Source organism: Zingiber officinale, chromosome 5B (genome assembly GCF_018446385.1).
Source record: "Zingiber officinale cultivar Zhangliang chromosome 5B, Zo_v1.1, whole genome shotgun sequence".
NCBI classification, from domain to species: domain Eukaryota; kingdom Viridiplantae; phylum Streptophyta; class Magnoliopsida; order Zingiberales; family Zingiberaceae; genus Zingiber; species Zingiber officinale.
Window position 1 is genome coordinate 115,124,384 of NC_055995.1, and position 19,867 is coordinate 115,144,250.

General features: G+C 40.5%; 2 protein-coding genes across 2 annotated transcripts; both read left to right on the forward strand.

The window, feature by feature from the left end:
- The first annotated feature begins 6,640 nt into the window (after nt 1–6,640).
- On the forward strand, nt 6,641–7,915 carry LOC121986940. The gene is made up of 2 exons (XM_042540865.1): nt 6,641–7,193; nt 7,413–7,915. The coding sequence occupies exons 1-2, from the start codon at nt 6,641–6,643 to the stop codon at nt 7,913–7,915; spliced, it is 1,056 nt and encodes a 351-aa protein (XP_042396799.1).
- Nucleotides 7,916–8,579: 664 nt separating this feature from the next.
- On the forward strand, nt 8,580–18,113 carry LOC121985437 (putative leucine-rich repeat-containing protein DDB_G0290503). Its single transcript, XM_042538896.1, has 8 exons — nt 8,580–8,907; nt 9,033–9,308; nt 9,399–12,362; nt 14,385–15,189; nt 15,276–15,928; nt 17,032–17,176; nt 17,264–17,345; nt 17,839–18,113. Exons 1-8 carry the CDS (start codon nt 8,725–8,727, stop codon nt 17,939–17,941), a joined length of 5,211 nt encoding a protein of 1,736 aa, XP_042394830.1. The 5' UTR covers nt 8,580–8,724; the 3' UTR covers nt 17,942–18,113.
- Nucleotides 18,114–19,867: the final 1,754 nt, after the last annotated feature.

A 19,867-nucleotide genomic window follows, 5' to 3' on the forward strand; every position in this document is an offset into this window, starting at 1 on the left:
TCACCAGTGCTGAGCCTACAGCATGCTCAGTTGAAGACAGATAAATATAAAGTGACTCACCCCCGATCGGCTTGGCAAGTACAGGCAGAGAATTAAGATATGTCTTCAATTCTTTGAACACCCGATCGCATTCTTCGTCCCAGTGAAATTTTGTAGCTTTGTGTAAGATCTTGAAAAAAGGAAGGCTCCGGTCGGCGGTTTTGGAGATGAACCTGGACAGAGCGGTGATCCGACCGGTCAAACGCTGCACTTCCCTTGTATTTCTTGGAGGCGGCATATCCTGTAGAGCTTTCACCTTGCTGGGATTTACTTCGATTCCCCGCTCGGTCACTATGTACCCCAGAAATCGCCCTCCTTTTGCTCCGAACAGGCACTTCTGGGGATTTAGCTTGACTCCATATTTGCGCAGCATTCGGAAGGTTTCCTCCATGTCTTCGAAGAGATCGACCGCTCGGACGGACTTAATGAGAATGTCGTCCACATAAACTTCTAGATTCCTTCCGATCTGCTCTCTGAACACTTTATTCATCAAGCGCTGATATGTGGCCCCCGCATTCTTTAATCCGAACGGCATTACATTATAACAATAAGTGCCGTCGGCCGTCACGAAGCTGACCTTTTCTTGATCTTCACGGGCGAGCGGCACTTGGTGATAGCCCTGGTAGGCGTCGAGCATACAGATTAATTCGCAGCCGGCCGTAGAGTCCACCAGCTGGTCTATCCGGGGCAGAGGATAAAAATCTTTCGGGCAAGCTTTGTTGAGATCCCGGAAATCTATGCACACTCTCCATTTGTTGCCCGGCTTGGAGACCAATACTACGTTAGCCAACCAGCTTGGGAATTGAACCTCGCGTATATGGCCGGCTTCCAGGAGCTTCTCCACCTCCGCCCGGATGATGACGTTCCGCTCGGTGCTGAAATATCTTTTTCTTTGCTTTACCGGCCGAGCGTCCGGCCGGACATGTAACTCGTGTTGCGCTATGTTCGGCGAAATTCCGGGCAGCTCATGTGTCGACCAGACGAAGACATCATGATTTCTTCGGAGGCATTGGATCAGCTCTTCTTTCTGCTTCTCCTCCAGATCGGACGCAATGAAGGTTGTGGCTTCCGATCGGGATGGGTGAATCTGCACTTCCTCTTTTTCTTCATAAATTAAAGAGGGTGGCTTTTCGATGATGGCGTTCACCTCGATCCGGGGCGCCTTCCGAGCGGAATTGGCTTCTGCTCGGACTATCTCTATGTAACATCGCCGAGCTGCTAGCTGATCTCCTCGTACTTCTCCCACCTTATCCTCCACAGGGAATTTGATCTTCTGATGGAAGGTTGAGACGACCGCTCGGAATTCGCTGAGCGCCGGTCGTCCTAGAATGACGTTGTAGGACGAGGGAGAGTCGTGTTGGTTGCTACTCGGAAAACCTATAGGTTCCACTGTACAAAAATTTTGTACAAAGGTCTGAACCTTTTCCTAGCTACCATGTGTTCTTTTAAATTAAATTTTGGATCGCCTGCGGAACTTAACACGTTTGATCCAAAACTTAATCTATTTGTTCTTTTAGGTTTTGACTTGGATCTCCTGCGGAACTTAACACGTTCGACCCAAGTCTCCTTAAGTTATTAATTCCATTAAATATTAATTTCCATAATTGGTTCCCAGTACTTACGTGGCGAGGCACATGACCTTCTTGGATATGGGAGCAACCACCACCGACTAGACAAAACCTTTTATAGAAAGCTAATATTTAATTTCCTAAAATAACTTTAGGTTAACCAAAGAGAACAATCAAATCACAAGGAAAAGAAAAAACAAAAGAACACAACATCGAAAAACATATTCGAAATTCTAGAACGTAAGCCTCTTGTATTTGGTATTATTTCCATAAATAACTAGTATGATGCGGAAAAGGAAAAACTACTAGTTATACCTTTTAGAAAGACCTCTTGATCTTCTACCGTATTCCTCTTCTAACCTCGGACGTTGTGTGGGCAACGATCTACCAAGATGAGAAACCACCAACCACCTTCTTCTCCTCCTAGCTAGGTTCGGCCACAACAAGGAAGCTTCACCAAGGAAGAAAATCAAAACACCAACCAAGCTCCAAGAGATGCTAGCTTCCTCTCCTTCTTCTTCTTCTTCTCCAAGTAGTATCCGGCCACCACAAGAGCTCCAAGCAAGATATAAGTTTCGGCCACCACAAAGAGGAAGAAAAGAAGAAGATGGCCGGCCAAAATAACTTTCTTCAAGCATGAAGAATTTCGGCCACCACCAGTGCTCCAAGGGATGCTAGAGACGAGACTTGCTTTCTCTCCTTCTTCTCCTTCCTTGATCCGGCCACCAACAAAAGCTCCACCAAGAAGATAGGTTTCGGCCATCAAGAGGAGAGGAGAGAAAGAGAAGGGCCGGCCACCATACCAAGGAAAAAGGAGGGAGAATAATAATAGAGGTTCACCCATGAAGGCACCCTCACCCCTTCTTTTATATTCCTTGGCCTAGGCAAATTAGGAAATTTAATTACAATAAAATTTCCTTAATTTCCTTGACATGATTTAATTGAGAAAAATTAAATAAAATTTCCCAATTTAATCTCTAATGGCCACTTCTAGAGGAAATAAATTAGACAAGTTTTAATCAACAAATTAAAACTTCCTAATTTGTTTCGGAAAATTTTAAAAAATAAAATTTCTCTTTAAAATCTCTTCATGGTTGATAAAGGAAATTTCTATAATTTTAATTTTATCAACATGTGGATAATTTTTAAAGAGAAAATAAAATAACTCATCAATCTACAAATAAGGAAAGAGATCTAATCTCTTTCTTTAATCTTTGTAGATCTTTTACAAGAGAGAGATTTTAATTTTAATTCTCTTTAAAAATTATTTCTTCCACATAATAAAACTAAAATTAAAATCCCTTTTAATTTAATTTGGCGGCCCCACTAGCTTGGGTTCAAGCTAGGCCGGCCACCCAATAGCAGGCCCTAGCTTGGTTCCCAAGCTAGCTTGGCCGACCCCTTATTAGTGGGTATAGAAGGTGGGTATAGGTGGGTATAGAACTTCTACAAATAAGAGGCTACGATAGGGACCGAGAGGAGGAATTGGTTTTGGTCTCCTGATAAAATTAAGCATCCCGTGTTCGCCCCGAACACACAACTTAATTTTATCAATGATAATTCATTCCACTAGAGAATTATCATTGAACTACCGCACCAATCCCAAATTACATTTTTGGGCTCCTTCTTATTATGAGTGTGTTAGTCTCCTGTGTTTAAGATATCGAATGTCCACTAATTAAGTGAGTTACGACAACTCATTTAATTAATATCTAAGTCCAAGAGTAGTACCACTCAACCTTATTATCATGTCGGACTAAGTCCACTGCAGGGTTTAACATGACAATCTTTATGAGCTCCTCTTGAGGACATTATCAACCTAGTATCTCTAGGACACAGTTTCCTTCTATAATCAACAACACACACTATAAGTGATACCATTTCCCAACTTATCGGGTTTATTGATTCAACGAACTAAATCTCACCCATTGATAAATTAAAGAAATAAATCTCAAATATATGTGCTTGTTATTACATTAGGATTAAGAGCACACACTTCCATAATAACCGAGGTCTTTGTTTCTTTATAAAGTCAGTATAAAAGAAACGACCTCAAATGGTCCTACTCAATACACTCTGAGTGTACTAGTGTAATTATATAGTCAAGATAAACTAATACCTAATTACACTACGACCTTCCAATGGTTTGTTCCTTTCCATCATGGTCGTGAGCTACTGTTTATAATTTATAAGGTACTGATAACATGATCTTCTGTGTGTGACACCACACACCATGTCATCTACAATATAAATTAATTGAACAACTACATTTATCATAAATGTAGACATTTGACCAATGTGATTCTTATTTCTAGATAAATGTTTATACCAAAAGCTAGGCTTTTAGTATACACTCCAACAAGTCGACCACCACAAAGTTTGTTGTCCTTGTCCTTCTGAGCGGCTCTTCTCCCAATGAGGTAGCCAGCCGGATCTGTCCGACCGGCTGAACTTCGTTACCCGTAAACCCGTAGAGCGGCGTTGTCATGGGTAACAGCTCGGCTCGATCAATTTGCAGCTGATCGAATGCCTTCTTGAATAAGATGTTGACTGAGCTCCCTGTGTCAACAAATACGCGGTGAATTGTGTAATTGCCTATTACCGCTTTGATGAGCAGAGCATCGTCGTGGGGTACTTCAACTCCTTCCAAGTCCCCTGGCCCGAAACTGATTTCCGGTCCGCTCGCCCGTTCTTGGTTGCAGCCAACGGCATGGATTTGGAGCTGCCGGACGCTCGCCTTTCTGGCTCGATTGGAGTCTCCTCCGGTCGGCCCGCCAGCAATAACGTTGATCTCGCCTCGAGAAGTATTGCTTCTGTTTTCCTCTTCCCGAGCGGACGGTCGAGACCGTTCCCTGGACGCTCGGCGATTCTCCTGCCTTGGAGAACGATGCCGATCGGGAGTTGGTTGCTGTGGCCTACCAGCTCGCGTTCTATCGGCTTCATGAATTCTCTGTCGCCTGTCGACTGAGGGAGACCGTCGTCCGGCATTTCGGGGTACAGGATGAGACACGAAGGGAAGACTTCGACAATCCCTTGTGTTGTGCGTATCCGTTCGGTGGAAGGAGCAGAACATCGGGGTTCATTTCTTCTTTGGCTTTGGCCGAGCGGCAGCTACCTCTTGCACGTGGGATCGGACATGGTGGGCTCTGATTGCTTCGGCCCTCGGTCCTCTGGGCGGCTGATGAGCGGCATGTTGTTTCCGCTCGGACGGAGGGGGCCGCTCGGCTGGAATTTCTTTTTTCCTGGCCGCTTGCGCTTCTTCCACGTTGATGTACTCGTTAGCCCGGTGTAGCATGTGATCATAATCCCGGGGCGGCTTTCGGATGAGCGATCGGAAGAAATCTCCATCCACTAGGCCTTGTGTGAAGGCATTCATCATAGTTTCCGAGGTGGCCGTTGGGATGTCCATCGCCACTTGGTTGAACCGCTGGATGTAAGCTCGAAGCGATTCACGGGCTTCTTGCTTGATGGCGAACAGGCTCACGCTCGTTTTCTGGTAGCGTCGACTGCTTGCAAAATGGTGGAGGAAGGCCGTTCGGAAATCTTTGAAGCTTGTGATGGATCCGATCTCTACGAGCCAGCTGAGCGCGAGAGAGTGGTAAGAAAAACTCGGCACTTTACTCCATCTGTGTATTGATGGAGAGTAGCTGTGTTATCGAACTTACCCAGATGATCATCCGGGTCGGTTGTTCCATTGTACTCGCCGATCGTCGGAGGCGCGTAGTGCTTTGGCAGAGGGTCTCGTAGGATAGCCTCCGAAAATTGGCGATTGATCCGCTCGGGCGATACGTCCGCTCGGGGGGCTTTCCCCTTTCTGTTATCTCGTCTAGGCATTTCATCCGAAGAAGATCCCCTATCCCGGTGGGCTGCCACGGCTTCAGGGGTGCGGAACAGAGCCCGATGAAATGCGACGGTGGCAGGTGGTGCTTCCGCTCGGCCGCCAGACGCTGAAGTTGCTTGCTGCTCCGGCCGCTCGGCTGATGCCTTCTGTTTTTGCTCCACAAGCTTGGCGGCCCTTATCTCGATCAGAGCGTCGAGTTCCTCAGTCGAAAGTGTCACCGCGTGTTGTCGTCCAGCCTCGTCCATTGTTTCCGATCGGATGCAGGAGCGTTCCCACAGACGGCGCCAAATTGATCCTGTCCGAATCGCCGAACCAAGGGACGCTGGGCACGCGGCGCTCTCCTAGTCGATGGCACAGGCCTCCGGAGCTCCGGAGCTCCGGCAATCCTGCACAGAAGTCGGGCCGGGAAGGGGTTCCCGGCGGCGACCCTCCGACGCTCAAGTCAGGTAAGTAGTGGAAAAAGGAGCTCCCAAGCTTGTAGAATGCGTACCTCCGGCGAAGTCTACGGTTCTTTATATAGGAAGATGAAAGAGCTCCTACACGCCTATCGAGGCGCGGGCGTATCCGCAGCCCATGCCTCGGTGTGTGCCTGTCAGAAAACTTACCTGACGCCATACTGCAACAGTCCCATCGCGCCTTCGATGGGACAACAAGACATACCGTTGTCAGACTAGGAATATGGCTTAGTCATGTGACTTGACGGCTATCAGGAGATGTTCCTGTTCTCATTTACCGCCGGCCGGGACGTACGTCCGGCCGGCCGGACGGAGAACATCGTCTGGACGGCCTTCATCCCCTGCGTCGGCCGGACGACACGACCCTCACATCTCGCCTGTCACTTGTGCTGAGATGCCGGGGAGACTTCCCGGCGAGTGACTTCCTCTCGGCTCTGAGACATTGTTTCATTGAGCGTCGGAACCCCAACCCGGTCAGGGCGCCTTTTACTACCGAATGTCCATTGGTCAGCCGATCGGCCTTATCCATTTCTTCCAAGTCCGGTCGGCTCACCCTTCTCCGGCGGGCTACTTGGCCATTTGACCTCCACGTGGCGTTGACCCCTCGTTAGGGGGTCCCGGGCTCTTACCACCGGATCACGTACCATAACTGAAAACAATTCAATCACATTCTTCATCTCAAAAAATGAGTGCTAGATATGAAGGTACATCAAATTTATCATACTCAAGCTCTGAAGATGATGATATATTTGAAGCACACAGAAGGCTTATCACTCAAGCGATCTACCGAAACAATCAGGTCATTTTTGAAACATCTAAGTGAAGAAAGCAACAAAGGCAAACATCAAGGATCTATTCCTGGTCACATAGTGATCAATCGTAATAGAGAAACTGCTGATCGTAATCTATTCAATGATTACTTTGCCGAAAATCCTACATATAATGCTGCAATGTTTCGAAGAAGATTCCGGATGGGAAGAAATTTATTTATGCGTATTTTTAACGAGGTTAGTAATCATGATAATTATTTTGTGCAGAAAAGAGACGGAGTTGGAAAACTTGGTTTGTCAGGTTTACAAAAAATGACAGCTGCATTTCGAATATTAGCATATGGTGTACCGGCAGACGCTACTGATGAGTACATCAAAATAGGAGAATCAACTGTCATAGAAAGTGTGAAAAGATTTTGTCGTGCTGTTGTTGAAGTATTTGGAGGACAATACCTGCGATCACCCAATGCTAATGATGTTGCTAGACTTCTTCATATTAGTGAGCAGCGTGGTTTTCCTGGTATGTTGGGTAGTCTAGATTGCATGCATTGGAGGTGGAAAAATTGCCCAACAGCATGGGTTGGGCAATATTCTGGTCGTAGTGGAAAGCCAACAATTATTCTAGAAGTTGTAGCTGATTATGATCTTTGGATATGACATGCATATTTCGATTTTCTTGGATCTAACAATGACATTAATGTTTTGGAGTCTTCTCATCTTTTTTCTAACCTTGCTCAAGGTATTGCTCCCCCTGCTCGTTATGTCATTCAAGGAAAAGAGTACAACATGGGTTACTATTTAGCTGATGGTATATACCCAAAATGGTCTACACTTGTTCAAACAATTCAAGATCCACGCGGTACAAAGAATAAGTTGTTTGCAATAAAACAAGAGGCATGTAGAAAAGATGTTGAGCGAGCATTTGGAGTGCTTCAATCACGCTTTGCAATTGTTGTAGGACCTTCACATTTTTGGCAGAAAAATATTTTGCATGATATAATGACTTCATGTATTATTATGCATAATATGATAATTGAAGATGAGCGCGATATGAATACCTCAATTGTTGATCAAGGTGAAGTCTCGTCGGCTGCAGCTGTTGATACAGCAGTAGATGACAATATCCGATTTCAAGAGTTTCTTGCTAGATATGAAGGAATCAAAAATAAAAATGCTCACTTTGTCTTTAGAAATGCATTAATTGAGCATTTGTGGGAACAATTTGGTAATTCTGATAATTAAGGTTCATAATGATGTATTGTTAATGAAGTGTTATTTGTATTATTAATGAAGTGTTATTTGTTTTGTGAAAATATTTAAAAAAAATATTATCTAAATTGTTTATGATTGTGTAATATCTTTAAATATTAAATATTAGCATGTTTATTAAATTATTTCTAACAAAATTACAAAATACTAATTTTAATTTTCTTGTAACTAAAAACATAATATCATAAAAATTAGTTATCATGTACAATAAATTTTTTAATTTTAATAATAATTATTATCGTAATAAAAATATTTAACAAATTAATATACATGTTGATAATAAATTATAAGATGGGAAAAAGGAATATTCTAAAAAATATTCCTTTTAGTATAGGAAATAGTGTGCATTAGTTGGAGTTGGAAAAATTTGTGGTGCTCAAATGATACCAAATTGATGTTGAAAAAGTACTAAAATAGATTTTATGATTGGAGATGGTCTTAGTGCAATAATGTGAGGAGTGCCTATTTGTTTTTTTTTTAAAAAAAATGTGGCGTTCTTTTATGATTTGTAAAATCATTTTGTTTTCAACTTCGGATCCAAAACAATTCGGATCGGGTTTTGTATGGATCCATTATCTTCCCGGTCGTCACCGCTCTGGTCCACTCACCGGCCGACTTCGGCCTAACTATTCGACCGGCCTTCCACAACAAATCTCACGCCTTTGCTTCATCGCCTCTTGTCCGATGTCTCTTCTCCTCCCCAATTCTCGTCCCGAGATCGTCTTCGCCGGGAGCGCCCGAGGCCCGATCCTGTTCGAGCTCGGCGAGATCTCTTGGCTGTAATGCCGGATCGCTCGGATTCTGACTCCTCCCCCAAGTCGCCCAACGGCTCGCAGGCGAGCTCCAGCGGGGAGGAGGTGAGGCCGCTCCCTGATCCGGGATCGCCCAGCAACGCCCAGCAGTCCTCCGACGAGGGCGGCAGCAGCGACGGGGTGCTTGTGGATCTCCCCGGACAAACGGATCAGGTACTCTCTTTGGATCTTCCGTTTTTTGTTTTTTGTTTTCCACCCTCTTTCCGTTAAGGTGGTACCTTTGAGCGATTGGGATCGGTTGTATTGCTCGGATGGATGCTAACGGGGTCGTGACGCAGGATTCCAGGAGCATGCGAGGGGATCCCGACACTGGCATCCTGGTAAATATAGATGGATCGATGCAGGAGTCCGTCGATGAATCCGGGAGGGAGGAGACGTTTGAAGATGCGTCGGATATTCTTAGCAGGACGGAGTCTTCCCGGAGCCTTGCGCTGGAGGATTCTATGGCTGTGATCGAATTCGGGGAGCGTTCTGATAGTAGATTGGGGGGCGATGAGCTTGCTAGGGTTCAGGCTCGGCTAGAGGAAACCATTGCTGAATGCCAGAAATGTAAGGTATGGTTTTTTTTTTTCTGCCCGCGTGATTTAGTTGAACTTAGTTGAATTCGTACCAAGATGAAACTGAAAGCTATTTTTTTGGCTCAGGAAGAAAGAGAAATTTTTGGCAAGGGGATTGTTAGCCTTCGGCAAAGTCTTCAGGACATCCTTGACCAGCATTCTTTACTTGGCATTGGGAAGAATAATGACTCCATCAGTCTCCCTCGTCTAGAAGCAATTGAAAGCAACGATAGAGCATTGTCATCTCCCACACCTTTGCACTCTATGTTTGATGATTGTTCCAAATTGTTAACTGACTTGAAAGTCATTCTAACCGAGAGAATGGACTCTGATAGTAAAATACTAGAGCTTCATGGTGCTCTGGATGCAAAAGACCAAGAAATCGAGGAACTCAATGCCAGAGTTTCAGAATCTTCTATTTCTCATGATGTCATTATTTCTTTTTTGGATGCATTCAAGGAAACACAGTTAAGGACTGCCGAAGAGTCGATTAACCTGGTCACCAAAAGGTTGCTTGATTCCCTAGAAACAGTAGTTGGCCAACATGCATCTGCTGAAGATTCTCCGAATGATGGTCTCCCTCTTGTTGAGAAAAAAACACTTCTTCTGATAGAAAAACATTCTAAGATCATATCAGAGATCCATCTACTGAAGCAATCCTTAGAAGAATGCAACCCTGCATTTGCAGCTATACAAGATGATGATTTGGGTAAGGTTTTCAGTTTTGCGCGTGAGAAGTTGTTTGAAAGCAACAGAAATGAAGCTAATGTACTGGATAGCATTAAAAAATTTGAGGAAGAGAATAAGAAACTTCTTGAACAGGTTGAGAAAATAAAAGAGAATTTGGAGAAAGCTCAATTGGAGACGAACAAAACTAAGGCAGAACTTGAACAGGCAGAAAACAAGTACATGACAATCAAAGAAAAGCTAAGTATGGCAGTGTCAAAGGGGAAATCGCTTGTCCAACATCGTGATGCATTGAAGCAATCCTTGGCAGAAAAGACAAGTGAGCTAGAAAAATGTATGGAGGAGTTGCAGCAGAGGTCTGAGGCCTTGCATACTACTGAAGCTAGTCTTGACGAGCTGAAGCAGTTATTGAACCAAAACACAAATGAGCTTGAGACGTGTTTAGAAAAGTTGCAAATTAAAACTATTGAACTAGAAAATGCAAAGCTAAGCATTGAGGATTTGAATGCAAACTGCATCATGGTAAATTCTTTTCATGAGTCCCTTTCACAAAGGAGTAAGTGTCTTCTGGACATTGAAGAAATTACGTCACTTGCACATCCTCCACAGGAAGTTCTCTCCTTGGAGATTGTTGATAGGGTAAGGTGGTTCATTAACCAAAAGGCTGCTGCAGATGCCATTGTCTTGGAAAATAGGAAAATTAGGGATGCTGTATCTTCCATTGAACTACCAGAAATTGTTTCATCTAGAGAACTGGATTATCAAATTGATTGGTTCGTGAAAGAATTCAACCATGCAAAAGATGATAATGGTAAGTTGCAAAATGAAATTAGTTCTGCCCAGATAGCCATGGCATCACAACAATCAGAAATGTCAGAAGCACATAAGGGAATTGATAGCCTCGAGATGTATCTTTTGGAAGAAAAGCTAGCAAAAGAGGTTCTTCATAATGAACTCAAAGAACTACAGTGCCAATATGATGACATGGTTCAGAGATTGTCATCTCTTTCATCTGATAAAGATCAATTGCTCAAAGCATTATTAGAATTATCTGAAAATACATTAGATTGCCAACTTCCTGTTGATATAAGTCCAACAGTAGATAGATGTGTGATTAAGATCAGTGAAAAAATGGCGTCATCTCTCACAAGAATTGAACAAATTGAAAGGATGCAATGCATACTGTATATAACAGATCAGGATTTGAAATTATATGAGCAGATTCTTGATGATGATTTGCTCGAAAGATCTGCCACTACAAGGCTATCAGATGAGCTGACAAAGTTGTCAAATGAGGCAGTTGTATTGAAAAATGATAAAGAGTCGGTGCAGAAAGAACTAGAGCGAGTTGAAGAAAAAAATTCTCTGCTAAGAGAAAAACTATCCATGGCTGTGAAGAAAGGGAAGGGTTTAGTGCAAGAACGTGAAGGGTTCAAAACTGCCTTAGATGACAAAACATTTGAAATTGAGAAACTAAAACGTGAACTACAGCTAAAAGATGGAACTATTAATGAGTACCAAGAGCAGATCAACAATTTGTCAATTAACATTCAGCATATTGAGAAACTTGAGGCAACTATTGTTTCACTGAAAAATGAAAGAGACCAGAGCCAACAGAGCTTGCATGAGAGTAGCACCAAATTAGATAACTTAATTAGTTGTGTAGAGAAAATTGCTGTTCCTACAGTTAATGTCTTTGAAGGGCCTTTGGAAAAGGTAAACTGGATTGCTGAGTACATTCAACAATCAAAAGTGGCAAAAAGCCATGCATTGGAGGAGCTTGAAAAACTACAAGAGGAAGCTAGTCTGCAAGCTAGGAGGTTATCTAGTGCCACTGAAACTATAAAGGCATTAGAAGAAGAAAAGTCTGAAACAGACAATTATATTTCTTTGATTTTTGAAGAAAAGAATGCAATTCAACTTGGCAAAGTTTCTGTCGAGCAGGAATTGAAGAAGCTTAAAGAGGAGGTTGATTTTAGTGTCAGCAAATTATCTGAGGCTTATGCTTCCATCAAATTACTTGAAGATGAATTGGCAAAAGCACAAAAGGATATTACCCAACTCCAAACAGACAGAAACAATTTGGAATTTAAAAGTGATAGAGAGATTTTTGAGTTGAATGCCGAGTTAGCCGAATGCAGGGAAAAGTTGCTAGAAAGTCATGGAAGCATGGAGAAATATTCAGCAGAGATGAATAGTCAACTTGGACATCTGATAATGTTTATAAAGGACAAGAGTCTGTTATCTATAATAGCTGAAGAATCTAGCAAAAGCACTGATGGTTTCAGAAAAATGAACAGTATGATGCAGAATATGCACAATCACTTTGCTTCAAAGCAAACACATGTCCTTCTAGACTTGAAGGTACATTTTATTTGGTTTTTGTTAAAAATAACACTTTTATGGTGGCAAAGGTTATAATACTTTTAGCTCTTATGGATAATTGTAGATTTCATGTTTCCTACTTTCTTTCAATTACTGCTAATCAAATTTCTCTTTTGTCAATATTGATAGTGAAGAAAATAAACATGAAGTGAAAATGAATTCAGTCAACTCATATCCTACCTCTTGTAGATGATGATATATAACTCTCCCTCAATCATGATATATGAGAAAAATAAACATAATGAGGAGCATGGTTTAAAGTGTCGTGCTGAAATGGGCAAAACGTCTCGTTCTGCTCGATGACCGGTGCCGGGGTCGGCACGACCCCGGCACCAGACCCATGACAGGTGCGACGTGTTGCGCGACCCCGTGATCACAGCAGAGGGGTCGCTTGACCCTGCAACAGTAGCGGAGAGGTCACATAACCCTTCCGCTGCAGCCGTGGAGGCATCGTGCGACCTTGCGGTCACTACAGAGGGGTCGCGCGACCAACGTGGTCGCGCCGAAGGAGTCATGCAATCCCCGCGGCCATGACTGGTCGCGCAACCCTGCAACAACACCGAAGTCGTGTGGGCTCGCGAGTGGTGTCGGACTTCAGATTTTTTTTAATTAAACTTAGGTTAATTTTTTTAATCAACTCCTAGTTATGGTAGAGATAATCTAAAGAAGCTTTATTAAACCCTAATAAAATTATCTAATTAATTTTATATTTCATTTATTTTAATTTAAAAATTATAATAAAATTTTTTTTTATTTATTTATCTATTTTCATATCTTTTCCTTTTTTAAAAGATTATTTTTTTATCTTGTTTATTTTTTAAATATTTATGTTAAATATTTTAGTTTTTAATTAATATATTTTATATTTAAAAATACCGAAATTATATCGGCACGGCACAATACAGTACCGAAACCGTATCGTTTTGGTCCAGGACCGAAACCTCGGCACGGGTCGAAATTTTAAACCTTGATGAGGAGTCAGATGACTAGACGACTATTTTAGGTGAAGTTCTGAGTCTACTTGACGATTGAGATATCCGTTAGGATTGGATAGCCGAGCTAAAGGGGGGTGAATAGCGATTGTGCGATTATATCTCACAAGCACGATATTAGTAGAGGTTCACACTTATCAATCACAAACACACAGGATTTGACCTAGTTCGGTAGTCTGCTTCTACTCACCTATGATCTGTCGACAAAGACACTATCTTTCTTCTCCTTGAAACCCTTTTAGAGGTTGATAAATCTCTTACACGCACAAGGAAATTCAAGATTAATTACAAGGGAAGGAAAACACAGGGAATATAAGGCTTATAATAAGGTTTAAACAACTCTGTTTTGCTAGCTTTAGAAGCCTCCAACGCTTCTCCTTTTATAGCCTTCTAATAGGGTTTAACCAATTCAACATAGCTAGACATCTTTGAGCATAATCTAATCTAAAATAGAAATTAACCTCTAAAGACCACTTTAAGTCTGTGAACCTAGACTCCTAGAGGTCAAAGGAAGGGAATGTGAGCACAAAAGTGCAAACTGGGTTAAGAAGGTATATGCATGACATAATATCTTATATAAGAAAACACAAATATTTAGATGAAATTTCATATTTTCTTAGCATCAAATAATTATCATTCAATTATTGATATTTCTCTTAGGCAGTTTCATTATTAAACTTTCTTTTTTATACTCTTATGATTTTTTTCTCCATTTCATTTCATCTAGAAATCATTTTATATAGGCCAGATGACTCACAAACCCACTCAATAAAGGATGTATTATTTATAAAGGTCGAACGACACTTAATCTACCTAATATGGATATTGTTGATTCTTACCTTGTTAGATTTTCAAGTTGGATATGCTGATGTGTTAAATACCATCCATCTTTTCTCTCAATTTACCATAACCTTCTGTTGTTTAAATATATATATCAGTTATTCTCTTGTTTCTTCTTTACTGAAAATTTGGCAACCTTGATCTAATTGAAGGATATAATTCTCATCAGGATGAACCTGCATTTGAAGAGATTCCTTTACCAGAAACTGATGACTTTACAACCAACTGGAATGTACAGTTTGAGGAAAAAAGTGCAATTGACAGTGAAGATGTTCCTGATATTACTAAGATTGTAGCATGGTCGCATGCTCGAGCTGAGCTTCTTGAAAATTATTTTAGCACTTTCTTCGAAGGTCTAGAAAAACACATTGCAAGTATATTGCGAGGTCTGCAAGTTACTAGAAATGAATTTGTTCATCTTCTTGAGCTTAGTGAGACCATGAAGTCAAAGACACATAAACTAGAAGCTCATAACGAGGCTCAGGCAAACAAACTTGTTTCTTTACAGAAAGGGATCACAACATTATTCTCTGCTTGCAATGATGCCACACGAGAACTTGCTGAATTGAGTGATTCACGGGACTCTTCAGGCAACACTGTCTCTGACTCACATAAGGAGTCCTTTTCAGGTGGAACTGAAGAGGATGCCGAATTTTATCCAAATGTGTCTGATAATTTATTATTTTCAGTAAATAGAATTAAGAATCACTTTCAACAATTATTGAATGTAGAGAACATCTGGTTAACATCAGTAGAAAACATGAAAAACAAACTGAATGAAGCTGAATTGATCTCTAAAACTTCAGTTGAAGAGAGGATGATCTGCGAAGAAAGAGTTTCCATATTGGAGAGAGATCTTGAAGCATTGACTGAGTTATGCGATGACTTGAAAACTAAAATCGATAATTATCAGGCCAAAGAGGATTTGTTGAGGGACAAAGAACTTTTGACAACAAAACATGCTTTAGACAGAGGTAATTCATCTGAGTCCACTTTTCTATTGAATCCTGCTACTAATGTCCTATTCAACTCTCATTCTTTTTATTTGATTGTCAATCAGGAATGAATACTCAATTATTATCAGAGAGTCAAATAAGTGTGCTGATGGATAAAGTAAATAAATTAGAAATTCCTTACATCGAGTCAGGAACACTTAATGCTGGAGTTCATTTCTCAGATTCTGCTGAGAAACTCTTTTTTATAGTTGATGAAGTCAATGCGATGCAACAAAAGATGGAAATCCTGAAGCATGAGAAGGAGGATATGCATTTAGTACTTGGATCCCATGTCCATGAAATTGAACATCTAAAGAAGACAATTGAAGAAAATAATACCTACTTTCAGGAACTGGAATTAAAGAAGAATGATTTATTGGAAATGAATGAGGATTTGGAGAGAATCATAAAGAAGTTAGGGGGATATGATGCACTACATGACCAGAAATCTTTAAGTAGCAAGCTCCTTCTAACAATGTTGGATAGATTGATTATTTCCTCAATGTTGGAATCTGAAAAATTAAAATCTAGAGCGCAGGAGTTTGAAGCTAATTTGCAAGCAAAAGATGATCTTGTTCATGAATTATCAGATAAGGTAAAAACACTTGAAGATTCAATTCATGCTCTAAGTTTGCTGCTGGAGAGCACAAAAGAAAGTACTATTTTTGAAGCGACTCCATCAAAAGGGGGTTCAGAGATATCCGAAATTGAAGATGTGGTAGGATATTTCTATCTTTTTTACTTGTTTCTGATTATCATCACAAAAACTTCTAAATAACTCAGTGAACTTCTAGTGCTACAAAATACAAATACAGTGTATGATGCTGGAACTTGCTGGTCCTGGTAGTATGCGACTGTTATTGCATTAATGAGCCAAAATGAGCTATATTTATTTCTTTAATACTGAAGATGATTGCAAAATTAATTATTTAGCATAAGTTGAAAAACATTATATTACATGAATATATTTAATATATCTGTGAACTCAAGGGGATGATGGACCCAAGATAATTGTGTGTCTGGATATTGAAGTAATAGCTTTTTTATTGATTTTGTCACCCATATAGTGAAGCGTTCAATTTATGAAACATTTTTGAACTGGGGAATTATATGATATAGTGGATGACAGATGAGGAACACTGTTCTGACCCATCTCAGTGCCATGAGAGTATCCCAACACTAGGAGAACCGGTAATTATTACACATAAGATTCAACAAACCATATTACCACAAAAATTGCAACAGAAGAATTTGATAGAGGAGCCATGTATAACTCTAGCTAATCTGATATGGGTGTGTTATTGTCATTATTCAGATCAGACCATGAGATACCTGTTTGTATATTCAGATATATAAGTGAGATGCAAACTACTGCTTTTTTCACTGTTGACCAGTTAGACCACTGACATTACTTTTCAATGCTTGTCTGAGTATGTGCTTCCAGCCTCCCAGCCTCATTTAATGAATATTTGCTTATTCTTCTGGATGCTGAAGTAAAAGGTGCCTATTAAGTTTATTCATTTAAGATGAAGATAATAAGCCTAAAGTGGATTCATATAGTGTCAACTTAAGCATAGATTGAGATTCATATAATGTAAATAACCTGGTTAATATGTTAGACATTTTGCCATTAGAAATTGTTATACTTACCTACTTTGTCATCATGAATCCCAGTTTAGAGAATACAAGATTACAAGAAAATCTATATCGAAAAAGGTCTATTGGCCAGCTGATATCAGATGGCTTGTATTGTACGATAACTTGAATCATGGCGAAATTACAGCTTTGTAACATAAACGATGCTTTACCTTTCTTTTGTAGGGGTTACTAGGAAAGAACTCAATATTACCAGTTTCAACTGCTGCTCAGTTGAGGACAATGCGAAAGGGTTCTGACGACCATCTTGTTCTAAATATTGATTCTGGGTTTGCTCAGTCTGTTGTCGCTGCAGAGACTGATGCTAAAGGTTCACACATCAACCTTCTGATCGTTAAAAGAGTTCATAATCACTGGTGCAAATGTATTACTGAATGTGACTATCCGTCTTGAACAGGTCATGTTTTCAAGTCTCTGAACACTTCTGGTCTAATCCCAAAACAAGGAAAGCTGATTGCAGATAGACTTGATAGTATTTGGTGAGTTGTGAATCAAATCTTAAAGTTTAATGCTGTTTGTTTCTTGCCTCCTTAAGTTTTTCAAATATCCTCCTACAAGATCTTGCAACAATTTTTAGATGCAAATTTATGCCTAATCCTGTACTGTAGTATACATAACAAGTAGGGCATCATTAAAACTTTAAACTACCTGATTTGTTTATACTTTTTTTTTTTCGAAAAAAAAGCAAAGTCAGTGAAGATAAAGGTTATGAACTATGCTTAGACCAGATAAATACAAAGATCTATAGCAGTTCCAAGAAATGTCTTCAAATTTGAAGAGTTTAGTTTCCTTGACAAAACAAACAGATTGTTTCTTTTTCAGACACTTCTCATGGTAAGTTAATTAGCACCAGTAAACTTGTTATCAAGAAACTAAAGAATATGCAACTTCGCCTACAAGATTCTCCTATTTCATACTACCAAGCTGTGTTATTATGGAAATTCCATTCAATCTGACACATCATTTTTGCAGGGTTTCTGGAGAACAGCTACTGATGCGTCGGCCTGGAGCAAGACTAGGCCTCATCGCCTATTGGTTCCTCATGCATCTATGGTTGCTAGGAGCGATATTGTGACACATATATTTAGATTATTAATCATAAAATTAGAATGTAAAAATATGTTTTCCTTTTCTTTCCCGCCCAGTTTATTTCATTCTTTCTTCTTCAATCCACTGGAATTTGTCTTCAATCATTTATAAACAGATTTCCAAAGATGAGAAGTGATAAAAATTCAGCATTGTTTTTACATGAAGTAACTGTTTGAATGGTGGATGACATGGATTCAAAAGGGGTAAGTGAGTTTTGGTTATGTTGTGAATGCATAAAGTTAATTAAATAAATAAATTTAAATACCTTATTAAATTTTATATATATTTTACCTTGCATATTCCTAAGCAACCATCACATGTTTGGGCACCTGGATGTTCGTTTGGACATCCCGATTCTTAAAAGTGAATAGGGGCATCTGGGTGGACATTAGAGCGTTGAGACCTGTGAGGGTTGTTCAAGAGCCCTACTCATTGTGTGCGACTCTATCAGCTACTGACTCATATTTACTTCTCGTGTGCGACTCTATCGATTATGACTTATATTTACTCCTTGTGTGTGACTTTGTTGGCTTTGACTCATATTTCTGGATGTCTCGCCCATATATATAAATAGAGAGAGAGAGTATTGTTACACGGCGGACGAAACGCTACGCGTTGGTCCGTGTCACAGTGATCTAGCATCTAAAAATTTTTTTCTTGAACACGATAACCCAAGAGGGAAGCCTGAACACTAGAGAGAAAATCTTATTAGCTTAAATTCATTATAATCCAACCCCTAAATTTTAAAATCTTAAACCCTAAATACATATAATATATCTTGTGAGATTTTAAAATTTTTAATCTTGAACACTATAATCCAAGAGGGAAATATGAACTGTTGGATCGAGGCGCACGTGAAAGAGGATGTTGAATCACGTGGTTTTCTAAAAACTTATCTTTTTTACTTTTTGAAATAAGTCTGCAACAGAAAAACGAAACACGAAAGCAAAACAAAAAACTCAAACTCGGTTAGTTTTATTTAGTTTGGAACCTTCGGTGACTCATATTCCAAGACCCAGGTCCCGCGGACCTATCGATGAGTAATCTACTAATAACATTTTCCAGAACCGTCAGAAGAGTGGATGAGTACAAACAAAAATCAGGACAAGTGTAACATGCTACACTTTCGTTTTCTGTAGAAATTAAGTACAATAATAATCGTTCTTTGCCCAACAACTTTGAAGATGATCGGATTAGGCTCGGTGTTGGATAGCTCTTCTATAGTAGTCAGGCACAGTAGTGTCATAGTAGAGCAGCAACACGAACTGGAGCAGTCGAAACATCAAGTGGGCGCGTAAAAGCTTATAGAAGAGTTGTGTCTTGAATGTTGTTCAAACAGGATTTATATAGGCGGTGGAAGGCGCCTTTAACCTCCTTCGAGGTGCCTCCACAAGTAAATTTTATCCCTTATCTTCGACGATGATAAAATCTACCAACTTTGTGTTTTATCCTCTAGAAGGCGCATTCAAAGCAGCTCAAGGTGCCTTCCAACAAGCTCAAGGTGCCTCCGGAAGTATGCAAGGCGCCTCCAACTGCTGGTTTAACATAGCAATCTTCCGGAGGCTATATCTTTTGACTCCGAACTCGAAATCAAAATTTGTCAGTTGCCACGCGTGCATAATTCGAAGGTCTATGTTTGTCTCTACAACATAGAGTTAGAAAAATATATGGATAAATATATAGATTTATGAGTTAGATTATGTCTTCCCGAGATCATGATCTAATCCGGGTATCAATTTAGGTTTCCAAAATAGACCTAAATTGAGTCGATGTCTACTGTCCCCTCAAATGCCTCCACTTACCAAATGTCAAGTTACCTCCTTGACGTGACCAACTAGGTCTTCCTACCGGAATCGCACATCCGGACTTCGCCCATCGGGAATCAAACATCTTGACCTCTTGCCGAAATCGC

Bases quoted from the DNA above. Each gene is read 5' to 3' on its own strand.
- LOC121985437 (XM_042538896.1), top strand. From the start codon at position 8,725: ATGCCGGATCGCTCGGATTCTGACTCCTCCCCCAAGTCGCCCAACGGC. The intron at 8,908-9,032 runs GTACTCTCTTTG...GTCGTGACGCAG, and splicing joins TCCCCGGACAAACGGATCAG to GATTCCAGGAGCATGCGAGG. The intron at 15,929-17,031 runs GTAGGATATTTC...TTTCTTTTGTAG, and splicing joins TATCCGAAATTGAAGATGTG to GGGTTACTAGGAAAGAACTC.
- LOC121986940 (XM_042540865.1), top strand. From the start codon at position 6,641: ATGATGATATATTTGAAGCACACAGAAGGCTTATCACTCAAGCGATCT. The intron at 7,194-7,412 runs GTATGTTGGGTA...ACCTTGCTCAAG, and splicing joins TGAGCAGCGTGGTTTTCCTG to GTATTGCTCCCCCTGCTCGT.